We start from the raw sequence: 18,055 nt of genomic DNA, 5'->3' as shown, positions 1-18,055 counted from the left end.
GTAGATAAGTGATAGTTGGCCCATACGTTGAAAGTTACATGTATCTCACAATATCTTGGTTTTATCAAACTAACAAATAAACACCTGTACGTGTTACTTTGATTAGCATCAAGAGTTTATTAAAATTAATAACTTTAAATTGATTGTAAAATCTCTCTCTCTCTCTCTCTCTCTCTCTCTCTCTCTGTGTGTGTGTTCGGCACTTTCAAATGGAAACCAAAATACGCATTTGATGTTTTGACAATGTGCCGTTATAAATACTTAAACTTGGACAATGGCTTCAATGACTGTCACCACAACCAGCTAACTGTTGATTTAAGGATTAAAGATTTTGGAATATTGAATACAAAATATTAACGGTAGGTAGAATCATGTGCATATATTTCTAAAAGTATTGAACACAATAAAAAAAATCCTGATATTATAAATTAACATAATATCTATTTCCAAAGTGATATTGTTCATAAAATAGACGGGGGGGGGGGGGGGGTAATTAAGTTCACTTAATAAATTACATAGTGCCTGTTTGGGAGGGTAACAGTTGAAATTGACACCCCTCAATAACCATTGTCAAGCCACGTGAAGCGGTTGACAATGGGTTTTAGCGGTGCCGGACATCTCATCGAAAGACAACTCGCCGAATGCGACAACTCATCGAAAGTCAACTATTCGAAAGTAAAACTCACCGACGCGACATGTCAACGAAAGACATCTCGTGGATGACGACAACTCATCGATATAAATTGAAATAAAAATATAAATTCATTTTATTATACTGAATGTCTTGATTTAAAAAAAAATATATTTTTTATAGGAATGACTTGAATTTTACGGCGAACCTTACGCGCTTAATTTCCGCGCATGTAACAATTCTTTATATGTTACCCGTTGCCAAGTAAGTTGCTGAGGGTATATAATAGAACGGATTATTAACTTCGTCTTAACCAATCAGATTGAGTATTTTAAAAAAAATGAAAGTATAATAAATAAAAAAAGATGGTTCACCCCTACCAACCCCGCACGACGAGCTAAACCTCCTACTGTCATTGACATCCACATCAATCAAAACATTCACATTTGGAGCAATTCAGTAACATATGAGAATCATGTGGTGTCACAAGGTAAAAGCTTGACTATGTATGATCGTATAAATTAAGTAGAGTCAACCTAATTATTGTTAATGTACATGTACATCAGTACGTGAGTTAAACAAAAGAGGCCCAAGAACCGAATCTTCTTGAAATGAAGTTTGGGTCTGACATCACCTTGACTATTTCGTTTAAGGTTTCAACCGATCGATAAACGGGACGGGTAGTCCTGTCTTTTTTTTACAGAGCTATGAATTACAATCAATTTCCGTAAGAAATATAGGGAATCATACGTGGTGGATGTAAAAATATATTGCAATATAGTTTTGTTTTAACACAGTGGCGTCAGAAGAAAATTGAAGGGGGGGGGGGGGCTTGACTAATCATCAGAAATCTTGACAAGCCAAAAAAAAGGGGCTGATTCCCTAAATAATAAAATTCCCAATCCGTGGGGGGGGGGGGGGTAAGCGTACTATACCTATTACTCCAAAAACATATCTTATACACCTACCAAAAACTTAATATTACCAAAATCATAAAATTCCTAATCCGTAATGGGAAGGGGGATTTTCAATATCACTTTTAATATTTCCTTATTTTCATTTCAATTCGGAAATGTCGGGGCTGAGCCATTCTCGATGCTATGTGCCTTGTGGTTAGGTTTAACTTTGCAAAAAAAAAAAGGGGGGGGCGAGCCCCCCCCCCCCCCCCCCCCCCCCGGTTCCGACGCCTTTGTAACACGTAATAGTAAATAATAAACATGCATGTGCATAGTGTTTGAACTTGATTTGAAATACTTTTCAATAAAAAAATACACACTTTTATTTCAAACCTACCGGTAAAATAGAACATTGATAACACAGACTATCATGAGGTAACTATTTGTATATTTTTTTTTCAGCACAGTTTGGGTTCTAATAAACTTGGCATTTTAATGCTATGGTTTTTTTTTCCAAATGGCATCAATGCTTTGCATTTCAAGTTTTTAATTTGGTGTCCTTTCTTGGAATTTTAGCAACTTAATAATTATATACATGTAGTTATATAATCAAAATGCGTTGATATTATTTTTATCAATACAATTCATTTTTTCATTCGGACCTGCAAATGTAACCTCAAAGAATATTGGGGAATAAGATGGCGAAATTGTCCATTTGGTTTAATCGTAAAATACAATTTCAAATTTAACATTTTTAAAATTAAATATATGTGATATGTTTTAATACAAGTTTACAAAAGGGTCATTTCTAACTACATTTAATTTGAAATATTTAAAAAAACGATAAGAAAAAAATAATAAATCCGTAAGTTTTGGTGGTATCGAACACACAACCCAAAAATACAAGTTCTGTAAAGCTCTAACCACTGAGCCATTTCATTCACAACGGAGTGCGTTGTTTAAATGCTGTATGAGACGTAAGTCACAAATTTACGGACTTGTATTATTTAATTTTCTAAAATGTTCAATTGTATGGTTACAAAATGACATTTTTAAAGTATAGTGAATCATCTCTCCACATATTTGTTGATTAAAATTGGTTGAAATTCCATTAAACCGCATATAGACTAATGACAAAAATATGGAGCTTAATTTACGCATAGACCCACTCTATAAAAAAAGGCATTGAAGTTATAAAAATGACACTATTTGGAGGTTTGACACGCATGCGCCAATTTAAAGCAACCTATTCCAAGTATTTAAAATATTTAAGGGTTACAAACCGATGTTACTTTAAATATTAATTATGTTTTTTAAAAGTATCAGATTAAATGATATTTTAATCTTGCAATATCTACTAGTTTGCCTCGTATGGGCATTTTGCAAGCCTTCTTCACCCATCTTCTTTAAATTATGATACACAACATGCAAGCACCTGCCGTTATAAAATTTTCTCCTAATAAAAAAACCCTATATCTGATAATAAACAAGTGTATTATTATACTCTGTCCCGAGTTTTTGCTTCCACCACTTTTCGCTTGATATTTCAATAATTATAAATACCTTAAAGTTGTGCTCAAACTATGTTCATCCATTTATATGAAAAATGTCCAGATTATCTGTTTTGAAACGCCCACTCTTTCGCTTCAAGTTTCAATACACACCCCAAAATAGAAAGTCTACGGGGATTTTGCATTGTATCAGCCATTAATAAGCCCGGATGATAACGTTGAAAAATTGTGTGAGGTGTCCCGAGTACTTCCGAATGTAGAAAAGATGTAAACATTTCCAATATTAAATCTCCGTAAAAAAATTGTTTTCGTTTCTCTGAAATTTTATGAGTGAAAAGGGATAATTTGTCAATGAAGATATCTTGGATATTTTCCATTTCATTGATTTCAACTGTACTTCTTTCACAGGTATGTGTATTTTTATTAAATATCATCAAAAAGTGATTGAAGCAATAACTTGGGAAAGGCTATAGATATGGGGTATTTATTTGGGGAAAACTTTTATAACGTCAGGTGGCTCTTTAGTGAATGTGTACACTTTTACCTTGTACAGAGTGTGTAATAGAGACATTCTTTTCGAATAATTTTAGTGGCTCTGAAAAGAGCCGTTTCTTATTTATGGCAAATGTTGATAGGACGGTAACTGTGAAATCATTGGACCATGACATGTCCTTCCTCCTCTTCTTCTGAGTCACGCCTGACTTGTTGCATCTCCTGAGCTTTGATCATGGCGTATTCGTAGTAAATGTTGCGTAGACCTTCGATTGCCGCCAGGCGCAGACGTAGAGAGTACCGGAAAGAACGCTGACCGGAAGTGTGCGCCATTCGGTATCGTCTGCTGGCGGAGGAAAGTTTCTCGTTGAGCATCACAATCTGGAGGCAGGTTTTCTTAAAGTAAATCTCGGAGTGGTCCAATCTCTTGGCTAACTGCATCACGTTGGCGGAGGATATTCTGCTATTGTTGTCAACTCTTTGGGGAATAATATGATTTTTTGAGTCGATACGGTTTTTATAAGTATTTTGTCGGGGTTCCTTTGATAAGGCTTCCCCCAACGAGCGGTTTGAAGTACCGCAACAAATGGCGCCAGCGTCGGCATTGCGCGCCGTATCAAAGGCGCTATCTTATCTGTGAAACGCTTTTTAAAAATTTTAAGCAATGCCAAATTCTTCAGATACAGAACTTAATGTACATGTTTATTCAAGATATGGTCGAGAAAGTTATTTCAAAGTAAAACCATATAAAATATTATTTTTAAGAACAAAAATTAAAACAAGGATGAAGATATAGTGTAAAAAATTGAAACCATCGAATTAATTGAAAATTTGCAATTCATATTTGTAAAAATTGTCAAGTGTTATGAAAGAACCAATTTTCATAATTGGATTCTTTTTGTTTATAAGACTATAAATTATACTTTTCATATTACATGTAATTTACATAAGTAATTCCATTGATTTCTATATGTTTTTAGTTTGAAAATATATTTCATACGTATTTTTAAAACAACTTCTTTTACAATTATGCAACAAGAAAGTTAATTCTATTGTCATAAAAGCAAAAATTTAAGACTTTATTTTTCATTATTTTTTTTTAAATTTCCATATAAAAACCTAAAGAGTCCTAATAACTTTAATCGATTTTCATAAGAAATAGAGCAGAAAATACTAGTGAATTTTATTAAACAATAAAGTGCTTTCTTTGGTGATACATTCGGAATATGAAGGTAGGGACATTGCAGAAAAAATACATAACCCGCGTTAGCGGATTATGTAAATTTTTATGCAATGATCACTACCTTTATAACCCGAATGAATCATCAAAGAAAACATGTTATTGTTTATATTTAACATATTTCTTTAAACTAATCGATAAATTGATTAGGAAAAGCAAGTAAAATTCATTAAATTACTGTTGATGTACGTAAGTAAGTTAGCTAAAAGAAACAGCCAAATCGTCTCCTGTGACTTTGAGTCTGACATCGTCATGATTATTTCGTGCAGTCCGTGATTTTTCCTAGGTCGCTATAGGTTTGGACCAATCGATAAACAGGGCGTGTCGATATCTATCCTGTCATTTTCTTGTCAGTTTCAGCCGCTGTAGATGTCGACCAATCGATAAATGGGGCGTGTCTGGCTGTTTCTTTAGAGCTATGAATTAACGACAAGTTTCCCTAAGAAATAGAGGGAATAATACTTGGGAGATGTAAAAAAATATATATAAATCAAACCCTTTTTTTTTTAGCGATACTGCTTAAGTTTATGTATTTTTTCATTTTCCACATGTTAACTCAGTAAAATAAACACCGTATATTGAAGGGGAGTACTTTACATTGATAAAATAGTTCTTATACAAATGTAGTTATATTCAATTACGGTCTTCATATATTCCACGGGAGAAACTTTTTTTTGGGGGGGGGGGGGGCAGTTTGGTTTTTTTTTCAATATCATTGTACCTCGTCTACGGCAAATCTTATTTCTAGGTCTTTTCCCGTTCTGTAACATTTACGCTATACGCGTATAGCTTACTTTGTACTTTATATTTTTGGAAAGAAAGATAAATGATGGGGGACCTTCAAAAATCCTCCTGTAATCAATTTCAATGATGTACTGGTAATTGAACTGTATATCTTTAACCCCTTTGTCAACAAAGGCGGTAAATCACATTCATTGGTATTTTTTAAGAGGGTTTTCAACGGACTTAATTTTTGAGTTTTTAACGCACTTTGAATTTTTTTTTCAAAATGTTTTGCCACAGTGGTTCTGTTTTGTTTTCATCTAACCCAGTTACAACCGAGTTAATCACCTGGGCAGAACACCCCAACCCTCCTCTGTGTAACATTGATGTTCGGGACTTTTGGTTTTTTTTTTAATCACCCCAAATTAAATATTTCCATTGTACCTTACAAATTACCAAAAACAAACAACGTCTAAAATCACTTTAATTGTTTTTTATAAATGTACCTTTTAGTAGTCATGGGCATACGCGGATCTAGATGAGAGTCGAAGCCCCCCCCCCCCCCACCCCTCGAAGAATTCAACCTCATTAAATTCACAAAGTAAAATATCGACGAAACCAGGCCTAGGATCCTTCTCCAAACAAAGTACCCCCCCCCCCCCCCCCCCCCGCCCTGCGAAATTAAATTATCTGAACCCGCACATGACAGGATTCTCATTCCAGGGGCGTCGGAAGGCATTTCATATTGCATGGGGCGGCGAATATTTGAAAGAAAATAAGGTGGGGCGGGGAGTGAACCGGATTTGACTTGAAATGAAGATATCCAACGATATGTACCTTAAATGAAATTATAATATAATTAACATATTATGTTAGAGTGATAATTGTAGTAGATAAATACTTAAATAGTTTCAGCACTTTGTACTAAAATTAATATGCTCATACATTGTAATATTCTCCTGAACGTAGCTTAGTCACGGTATAATTAATTAAGGGGTTTAAGGGTGAGGGACCGCCTCCCTGTTCCGACAACCTTGCGAGTGGAGGGGGGGGGGGGGGTGTACATTTCAAGTCGGGTTCGTAATACAGAGACCAGTCGTCTGGATGCTGGTGGTAATTTTTTCTTAGAATGCAAAGATGATATGCATTTGTTTCTACTTCCTTGAAGGGGTTGTAATGGTCGAATGTGAAGGTACACACAGCACTCTTGAATCCCGTTCTTGTTGGAAGCCTCCGCCTTTGCATGGACCATGCAGGTCAGCGATCCAGTGCAGCCTCTGCTCCTGATGACTCCGATCTAAAGACATTTCAGCTGTTTTGCAAAATTCAAGTAGTCCGTGGGAAGCTTTCTCTCAGTCTGCTCTACAGTATGTAAGAATTGTTCACATAGCATAGGATGTTGTTTAAATGATAAAGTTGCCTCCCTTTGACTATTATAGATGAACATTTAGTAGATTTTTTAATAATGATGTAATTTTTAAATTTTACCTACATATACTCACAGGTGCTTGTGGACTGGACCGTGCACTACCCACCCCCCCTTTTTTCTATATTTTTTTTCAAAAAATTTTTTTTTATTTCTTTTATTAATTATCATTAACAACCCCTTATATATGTCTCCAGTCGAAAAATAAAAGAAATATCACGACTTGGTAGCATTTTATAATCACACTCGTTTCCCCTATATATATAAAGAGAGAAGGTAAGCAACTCCCGTTTGTTTACATTGAGGTACCACCTGGGAAATTCAAACGATTACTACATCAAAAATCGCTATACCTTTGGTGTCATCTATTTTTCTCACTTCCACACATATCCTTCTATCTGAAAACTTATATAAATTAGCACTCTGAACCGTAATCTATCCAATTAATAAACATTTGTCACTCGCGACCACGATATTTTGAAACGTTCCAAGTAGAAGCTACGGAAGTTAGCTGCACAGCGACATCTATGCTAAGAACGATAACTCATCCCGTGTTCCGAATGTCATTGACTTAACGGTAACGCACGAGAGGCCCGAAAAAAAGTTCGGGAAAAGTTTTAGTGCAATATTTAAGAAAATGGATGTAGATCAATTGTTTACCTTTCAAGCAGCAATTAATGGCCATAACTTGGTCATCACTGGCCAAGCTGGGACAGGCAAAACATACATAACAAAAAAATTGCAAAACACATTAGGTTTACTAAAAAAAAAGAAGTATCAATAGTTTGCTCTACAGGCATTGCAGCAACACATTACCAGGATTTGAAAGCCCAGACACTTCATAGGTGGGCTGGCATAGAAGACGTCAGATATTCAAATGCTGAAATTTTGCATTTAATCTAAAACTTTTCCCGAACTTTTTTTCGGGCCTCTCGTGCGTTACCGTTAAGTCAATGACATTCGGAACACGGGATGAGTTATCGTTCTTAGCATAGATGTCGCTGTGCAGCTAACTTCCGTAGCTTCTACTTGGAACGTTTCAAAATATCGTGGTCGCGAGTGACAAATGTTTATTAATTGGATAGATTACGGTTCAGAGTGCTAATTTATATAAGTTTTCAGATAGAAGGATATGTGTGGAAGTGAGAAAAATAGATGACACCAAAGGTATAGCGATTTTTGATGTAGTAATCGTTTGAATTTCCCAGGTGGTACCTCAATGTAAACAAACGGGAGTTGCTTACCTTCTCTCTTTATATATATAGGGGAAACGAGTGTGATGCACTTCATAGGTGGGCTGGCATAGAAGACGTCAGATATTCAAATGCTGAAATTTTGCATTTAATCTAAAACTTTTCCCGAACTTTTTTTCGGGCCTCTCGTGCGTTACCGTTAAGTCAATGACATTCGGAACACGGGATGAGTTATCGTTCTTAGCATAGATGTCGCTGTGCAGCTAACTTCCGTAGCTTCTACTTGGAACGTTTCAAAATATCGTGGTCGCGAGTGACAAATGTTTATTAATTGGATAGATTACGGTTCAGAGTGCTAATTTATATAAGTTTTCAGATAGAAGGATATGTGTGGAAGTGAGAAAAATAGATGACACCAAAGGTATAGCGATTTTTGATGTAGTAATCGTTTGAATTTCCCAGGTGGTACCTCAATGTAAACAAACGGGAGTTGCTTACCTTCTCTCTTTATATATATAGGGGAAACGAGTGTGATTATAAAATGCTACCAAGTCGTGATATTTCTTTTATTTTTCGACTGGAGACAGATATAAGGGGTTGTTAATGATAATTAATAAAAGAAATAAAAAAAAAAATTTTGAAAAAAAATATAGAAAAAAGGGGGGGGGGGGGGGTAGTGCACGGTCCAGTCCACAAGCACCTGTGCATATACTGGCTTAATTCCAATTATCTTGACACAAGTTAGGTGCATGGATTTTAATATATGTTTCACAATCCCGGATTACATGTAGTGAATTAATTGTAGTTATTAATGAATAGTCTCAATTTTGCAAAAGTTGAGCATAAATTATTTTTTTTTATTAATGTCAATTTACAAAAATTGACTTTTGGTCTTCCTGATGTTTTGTTTCACTTTAAGGTTCCCTTACCATGAAGATAATGGTGCCCCCAGTCTTTAGACCATTTCTTCCTCTCTGATGCTGAAGGTGGATTGTTGACCTGATTTCCGTCATTTCAGGAGACAAGATTTTGTATGCACAAGGTATAATTCAAAAAGCTTGCTTTAATGCAGCCTTATTGTGCAGCAGAGTATTTGGTTTAAAGCCATAGGAATGCCCTTTCTCAAATATTTGCATGATTCAAATAGAGCAAATTATCTCACAATTATATCAACTGCAGGGGTTAAGAGAAATGGAATAATAAATTATTTGTTTAATCAACATCTTTCCATATTCAAATTAACTAGAATATATATTCTTGCTAATGTACTCAATCGAGAATTAATAATTTTGCATCTTAAATTGACATTTCATGATCAGTCATTTCAGCGCCTTTACTTGAAATCTGGGTAGAATCCAGCCTTTTTTTGGAAAGCTTAAGTATTTTAAAACAAACACTTTTTTCATATTTGCATATTTCACATGTATTTTACTTGTTACAGTCATCATATAGCAGTCAAATCATCTCAGATATCGCTGTCAGCCCCCACTCATAACTGCACTCACTGAGAGAGAGAGAGCCTCATACCTCACTGCTCCACTGACCACAAATAGGCGTTATTATTGCCGCTTCAACGAAGACAAATTGGTACCAGTACTTAAATGTACAAACTTTGTAACTTTTTTTTTTTATATGATATAGTCCCCCTTCTCTTTTAAATAAAACTATAAGTTAGCATCACAATTGGACAATTGCTGACCCTGCAGGCGCCACTGTTCTGACGCCAATATCGTGTGGTTGATGTCAAATTTAAAAGGCTAGTTGCTGATGAACAATACATTGATTTCTTTCTTCTAAAGTTTTATTAAAAAACAAAAAAAGCATTCATAAGCAGTATCATGTTTATGTAGTCAATCTACTCATTGTCTAAATACATTTTCAGAATCTTTAAATCAGTTCTGCAAAAACTCCTAGATAAAAACACTAAAGGAGGGAATATTCCACACAAGGATTCTATGAAGTTAGAACAGAATATACAAGATTAGCAGGAAATCAAACATCTACTCTAATTCTAAAGGTTTAAAGGTAAGTCAAAACAGTTGTCTCATTGGATATGAATTCTGATTGGGTTAATATACTGGTATCACTCCTCTATATAAGTAATGGGCCTCAGTCCCTTTGTGGCCTCGCTCCATTGCTGGTAAAGAATTGAGTGCTACCTGTCTGTTAACCCATTATGTGTAATTAAAACATGTCACACAGAGTTTGCTGATAACCACATGTAACAAATACAGTCCATTCATTCTAATGTAACAAACACAGATTATAGACACAGTCAAAACAGTCACTGTATATATACATCTAATAGAAAAAGGAGTTTGTTTATATGTAATATACATGTACATAGAATCACTTGTTATATACATGTGATACATAAACACAGTTTGTTTACATACAATATATAAACAAGGTCTGTTTTGTTGACTTGTAATATGCAATATTAAAGAACAATTTGTTTACATACAAACATATGATATATAAACAAATAAAGATTGAAGAAATGGAATGATTGACTCACGGAAACCTAACACAGATACAGTTAGACAGTCTGTTTACATCTTGTAGACACGGTCAGTTTATGTGTGATACATTTAATTATCCACACACAGCGTGTTTACATCTGATACACACCGTATGATGACATGTAATGTGTATAGTTTGTTAACATTATATCTACATACAGTCTGTAATATATACTTATACGCTTTGTTTACATATAGTTTATACAGTTCATTGATTTACATGTAATATTGGATTTTCTTCACTTTACCTGTGTCCCACTCAGCCACAAAGAGGTTGTCTCTGGTGTCCACACATAAACCATATGGATACTCTAAATCACAGTTGTCAATGTAGCGGAGGAACTGTCCGTCCTGATCCAGGATGTGGATACGGTCGTTGTTAAAGTCTGCTGTCAGGATCCGACCCTGGCTGTCTGTTGTGATGCCGCGTGGACTAAATGATCCCTTGGTAGTAGAGGGAGGACCAGTGTAGGTAAACCGGAGTTTCCCGGCCTGATTGACCACCACTACTGCACGGGCGTCACGGTCTGACACACAGATATCTAGGTTCCTGTTCTCACTGATGTATTTAGTGTTATATTCACCAGATGAATAGAGAGGTTGTCCTTTGTCATCGTACTGAATACTTTGTTTCTCTGTGGAGCCAGAGTAACACACAACTTTTGTTTGTTTATTATCAACACTGTCCATGACAACCAGGAGGTCACCAGAGGAGGTACTACAGACACCGCGAGGTATCCACCCCCGTAGTCTGATCACTGTCTGTATCTGTGTATTCTTCACTATGTTCACAGTTCTATCTTTGGAATCAGTATAAACTAGATCCCCACTCCTTGTCACTGCTATGTCCTCTGGATACTTCCCTGACTTGGTTTGGATGGACTCCACTAGTTCCCTTTGGAGGTTGTAGAGTTTCATCATGTTGTCCTCACCACGCGTCCATACTTCTGTATCATTCAGACATGTCACACCGTATAGATCTACATACTCTGTGTCTATATCTGTGATGATCCGAGGTACATCCATCAGTGACCGGTCTGGGGGAGAGGACTCGGCTCCCTGGGGCGGCATGCTGTAGTCTTGTTCCTCTGTTGTAAAAGATAATGCTGACAGAGAACCAAACTGTTTAATCAGCTGATCTGTGTGGATTTCCTGAGGCCTAAAGTTTGGTAAGGACACTTTGAGTTTAGGAGGCAATCTTCTGAATGCAGCGTTCCTGGATTTGTACTCAGAGACAAGGCAGACATCTTTGGAGTTCAGTAGCTTCTTAAGTTCAGCAATGGTCTGTGTTATTTCAGAAATGGTGTGTGTGATTTCATTTTCCTGTTTATTCAGGATTGGCAGGTGTTTGGATTCCATTTCCTCCACGTTAGATTTCAGGTTTGTGATAATGGTGTCTATTTCTCTGTGCCAGATTTCTCCTTGTTTGTCAATTGCTGTTGTCAATTTCCGGGAGTTTTTACTCAGATCAGCTTTCTGTACTGAGATGTTAGATGCAATCTCTTTGTATTTAGGATAAATGAATTTTTCTAATTCTTGCAAATCTTTTTCTAAAATTTCTGTTTTTATTTCAAAACTTTGGAAAATGTCAATTTTTTTATGTCCTGAATGTTTTCCAGAGGAAATACACTTTGCACAAATAGGAATGTCACATTGTTCACAATGGAGTTCACATTGTTTTTCATGGTGTTTTATACATTTAAGATTGTTCAAAGTGGTTAAATATTGTTTTAGTGACACCACTTTATGAACTTTAGAGGAATCAGATAAATGTGTCTCTACACAGTCTTTACACAGATGTATATGACAAACTTCACAGTACATGGGGGCCACAGAGTACTGACACAGGGTACAGCGTACAACATCCTGGGCGCTGTTCCTGGGGTCCATGGTCAGGGAACCCTTGTTACTATAGGGGAACTTAACCTGGAAAGCAAATTCAGTATGTATTTATGATGTATACATGTATTATCTTGCTTTGATTAGCATGAACTTATATGTAAGATTCAGATATAGTCTATTTCATGGATAAAATTTATATTTGTGTATAGAGTCGATCATACATGTACAAGTATAAGATTTTTTATTTATTATGACTGATTACAAAAAAAGAATAAATTTAAAGATAAGAAAATATTTGACCAAACAATTTTCGACTATTAAGAAAACACAATAAGATCGAAAGCTTATAATTAAGTGGATTATAAAACTTACCTAACGTTACCCCATTGGTAAACTTCGGGTCTTCTTGATCCAACATGGCAGGCGTCAGGTGTTTATTCTTCCTGGTCGGTTGCTACCTGTGCAAGATCACGTGAATGAATTTAATGCCAGGTAGTAACGTGTGCTTGTGTATGTGTTGGTTCAAAATCGGGGTCACCCATTGTTGGGAGGTTTAAATAGATCTGACATTTTTATCACTATTTTAAGGTACAGGGTTAATATTTTTATTATGAGAAAAATATTTAACGTCTGGTGCCTGTGTGCTTAACATATTCAATTCAGCTTTAAAATGTAGGCTATTTTTAGTTTTAAAGAAGTAGATTTTGTTTATTATGACTAGAGATCCTCTCTATAAAAGCTGGTGTGGTGTAATGGTGCACACATTCCTTTGGGAATGAAGAGTGGGTTCAAATCCCATCATCAGCATACAAATGTAGAGATTTATCTGAAATCTAGAAACCATATATATAGTTATGTTAAACTTTGCAACAAAAATGGAAAAAAATATCAACATTATGCAAATTTGCATTACCCATATTTAAAAAAAAAGGATTTTATAAAATCATGATTATTTAATTATAGAAAACAGATTATTTTTTAAATTAAATACAGCAGGGACGTATATGTTAGTATATACGTCCCTGAATACAGTTGCAATTTTGTCTAATTTTACTTTTTTCTTTGATATTTTATTTCTTTTAACTAAATAGATGATAATAGAAATCAAAAATTGATTTTATATTAATTAATTAACACAAAATAAGTAAAAATCGGGTAAGCTGATAGCTCTTACGAAGAAATCATACGCCTGCCAAGAAAATGTATACGCCTGCCGTTTAGTTGATGGATTATTTTAATTATTTCTTTGATATTTTAGTTTACTTGGCTTAATAAACGACAACGGAAATAAAAAGTTGACTTTAAATTCGTTAATTAACACAAAATTAGTAAAAATCGGTAAAATAGAGAACTCTTACGCAGAATGCATACGCCCGCCGACAAGAGAACACGCCTGCCGCTTACCTGGTGGATGATTTTAAATTTTTTATTTATATTTCATGTTTTCTAACTTGATAAATGATCAGATTAATTAAAAATTTACCACATTTTTTAATCAACACAACATGAGAAAAAACCACACGCCTGTCGTTTACCTGAAGATGAATTAATATTTTTCTTATGTTAGTATTTTATTTTACTGTACTAAATAGCAAGCATAGATAAAAAGGAAAAAAATTGCGAAGGGCTAAAAATAAAGGGAAAACTCTTATGTAGAAATCTTACGACTGTCGATTTAATATGCACGCTTGCCATTTTATTTATGTCATTTTTATTTGTATAAACTAATTTATAAATTACTTAAAGATTGCTAAATATATAGACTTAACATTTTGCCTTATAATTATGTTCATAACTTTACTTATTGCTGCTATTGATTAATCATATTATATGAAGTCGGGTGATACGGAATGATATAATATGTATGTCATCCCTTTTAAGTTTGACAAAAGTTTTGTTTTCTATCAGAATTTAATATTTTGATTAAGCCTGTCGCTGAAGCTTTTTATGATAGAAATACAGGGTAAGATTTATCAACACGTCTATAGATACGAAACGCCCAAGGAATATACATGTGTACGCTTTTACGCTTGTCGAATACCTATATTATTGCATGACATGATTTTTTTCATTCATTTTCTTCTTCCGTCAACTGTGTACATGATCATAGAATAAGAATGAAATAAAACTTTGTGTGTTGTAAAGAGGGATACTTATAATCAATATCATAACTTTTCGCCTAACGCAAAAATTGATATTCTTGTATTTTCAAACAATATTTCATATTTCATTTAACTTTACCAAGTAAACAAATAAAGACATAATAATTAGATTTCAATGATATTAAAACGTAACACGAAACGTGTGCATCCAGTATATTTTTTTCAGGGGGGGGGGGGGTAGTATTTAGGCTTGTCCCGGGTTGGGGTGTCGGGGCAAGATTTTTGGTGATTTTACTTAAAAAAAAAATTATTTTCCAAGGGAGATGGGGACTCCATCACCCCCACTTCAGTAAAAAAATTCGAGTTTTACCGGGGGGGGGGGGGGGGGGGGGGTTAATGAGTTATACTAACATTGTTATTGTTAGCAAGAACATTGATATTGAAATATCCTAATCTACGACAGCTTACTGATCACAAGGGTCGATCTATAATATTGTTCCACGATCTTATGGCCTATAGACCAATCCTGTTTTAAAGTTTTTCGAAATACTGGATAACAAATCGTGTTTTAAAAAAAAATGTAAACCAACAGAAATCGTGATACCAGTGGTTTCCTTTACATAAGCGTCGGAACCGGAACCGGGGGGGGGGGGGGCTAGGGGAGCTGAGCCCCCCCCCCCCCCCCACACACACTTTTTTGCAAAGTTAGACATAAGCAATGGGCACATAACATCATAGAGGGTTCAGCCCCCCCCCCCCCCCCCCCCCACACACACACATTTCCAATGAAAAGATGGAAATATTGAAATATGGAGATGTTGGAGTCATATGTATAATAAATCTCTTTCTCTCTTTCTCTTTCTTTGTCTCCTCTCCTTCTTTCACTTCCTCTCTCTCCGTCTTTTCCATCCACTGCCCTCACTTTCTTTCTCTCTTCAATAATGGAAACAATTCAAATATCAAGAGAAAGAAATACTTATAAATGTAGTTGCACCTGCGATCAACTGTTCTACTACATGTATTTTTCAATAAAAAAGAAATTCAATAAAAATATGGAGAAAACTGCAGCGAGTCGGTAAGCGTAAGACATTCACATTCAAAATGTTCGACATCTGAACGTGGTGGTTTTTTCGGTTTTAATTTATTTCATGAGTAAAAATTTTCTGAGTCAAAAATAAACGCAATATTATATGCAGATCGGTTGTCTTTGAACTTAATGAACGTAAACTATCTTCCCGACAATTTTTATATTAATCAACCATACTGACTATAATTAATCGTACGTCGTGGAGGTTGATATGTTTATTGATAAAAAAAAAAGAAGAATAATGGATGCATTCGTAATTATTGATTCTTCAATGTATATAATCATACCATACGGCTTACAATATCACTCACTTCACTATCCCTCAAACGGTTACACTCACAGTTTTGTAATAAATAGAAAAACGGGACCACAATCTGAACATGCACATACAGATTAATGTATTTTTATCTCATTATATTACAAATCATGTAATAATAACAAAATAATTTACTCATTATGTTCTTTGCTATGATATTTTGGGCGAATCGGGGTTGGGGCTACATGTCCAAAGATAACTAGTGATCGTTGCTCTACTGATACACGTGTATACATACACGTGTTAGTTTCTTGTGTATTCTGTGTGAATTGAACGGTTTTTTGTCTCTTAAGAAACAATAGACCTTACCTACCTGTATATTGGAAGACGACCGTGAAGCACGCACCTTGTACACAACCCCCCCCCTCTCTCTCTCTCTCTCTCTCTCTCTCTCTCTCTCTCTCTCTCTCTCTCTCTCATGTGTTTTAAGTGACTGAGAAAAATAGTTATGAACGAGTCGATCTACCTAAGTATGTCTTAAGATACTATGTATAGCCTTTGAACTTACACCTAATTATTAACCCAAAAGTATTATTAAAACCTTGCAGTCCACTTTAATTATTCCAATTGATAGAGCAAGGTCGCCATATCATGGTTTCTGACTCTTATATTTGTATTTTTTATGTATCGATATGAAATTGAAGATTAAATACCATTTTATCCTTATACATGTATATGTATATATCATGTACAAGCACTTAAAAAAAAATATTTCTGATTAATAAGCCATCAGTTTTTAATTGGTCAGACCTACGCCTCTTCATAAAACATGTATAGTCCATTCATAACCGTAAACATTGAAACATTTGTGTTACTATATATCTTCGTGAAGCTTATAAAATATAAAGAAAACAAAACTTATTTTGTATGGGGAAACTATCATTCATTATCATTTACGAGACAGTCCAGGCTTATGGCTTATAACCAAGAATATTGACACGATTTGAATCACTTTACAACGTTAATCATTAAACCAGGGTTCTTTTTTTTCTCCATTTAAAACTGAGACCATAAATTGTAAAATTTTAACCCGGTCACATTTTCATCAGCTTGGAAAAATTGAATGAACTTAATACTGAATGATAACCTCAAAATAAAGCATATACTGAACATGTAGCTGCAATAATTATACCGGTATATTGATTGTGTTGAATATTGAAACAACCTACAGAGTTCTGCTTTGATTTGGTAATTGCATGCTCTATAAGTCTGCTTTATTTCTTCTACGAACAGAATAAGTCATCACTGGAAGGTTAAGCGTGTATTGGATTTCAAAAGTCTATAGTGGGGTATGATTGAGTCTGTTAGATTTTCTTGTTAGAAAAAGACGGGTTTTTTTTAAATATTCAAACTGATACCCCCTACCCCTCTTTCCCTTGAATGGAATAATTATCCGCTACACTGATATCATGCAATGTAAAATTTTGCTACAGGCTTATGAATGTCCTGTGTAATATTTGATTTTAAAAACGCAGCGAAACAGAATCAGAATCTAGTGATTTAGATATAGTTTGGTGAACTAGGCAGTGAAAGTCTTGAGATGAAAAAGTTTTTCAAGATGTAAACAGTTACAAACATTGTACAGAACTAATTGTGTACGAAAATGTAAATGCACTTTGCTTAAAAAGTCTAACCTTTCCCCATATACATTTACTAGAATTAATAATTTAGGAGCATAAATATTTATAAAATCTGGAATGCATACACAATTTAAGTACGCTAGCCTGTTTGTTTAAGAAATACATTATATAGCCTTCATACACGGATAAAGGTTATGCCAGTCCACTTCTCTAAAGAAATGAAATTATCGAATTGCATCTTTTGAATTGATTGAGTTGGTGTAAATATTAATTTCCATTACATGTATTGAATTTTGTATTTACATGTTCACCCAACACAGTATTTACAGTTTGACTCCATACGTATTTCTGAACTTAGTATAACAGTGCATTAATTATATATATATTCACATCAGTATACTTTCCTTCTTATTTCAGACACCACTTTTAGGCTAGATCGTATGAATATATAACATGAAATATTTTGATTATACGTAAAATACATGCATATTTTA

General features: G+C 34.7%; 1 protein-coding gene across 1 annotated transcript; it reads right to left on the bottom strand.

Annotated features, from left to right (window-relative positions):
- Positions 1 to 10,044: 10,044 nt before the first annotated feature.
- LOC136269715 (E3 ubiquitin-protein ligase TRIM71-like) lies at positions 10,045 to 13,291 on the bottom strand. The gene is made up of 2 exons (XM_066070421.1): positions 12,849 to 13,291; positions 10,045 to 12,560 (listed from the first exon to the last, which is right to left on the bottom strand). Exon 2 carries the CDS (start codon positions 12,522 to 12,524, stop codon positions 10,851 to 10,853), a length of 1,674 nt encoding a protein of 557 aa, XP_065926493.1. The 5' UTR covers positions 12,525 to 12,560; positions 12,849 to 13,291; the 3' UTR covers positions 10,045 to 10,850.
- Positions 13,292 to 18,055: the final 4,764 nt, after the last annotated feature.

Source organism: Magallana gigas, chromosome 8 (assembly GCF_963853765.1).
Source record: "Magallana gigas chromosome 8, xbMagGiga1.1, whole genome shotgun sequence".
Taxonomy (NCBI): Eukaryota; Metazoa; Mollusca; class Bivalvia; order Ostreida; family Ostreidae; genus Magallana; species Magallana gigas.
The sequence above is the reverse complement of the archived record's forward strand: the minus strand, read 5'-3'. Positions and strand labels throughout refer to the sequence as shown.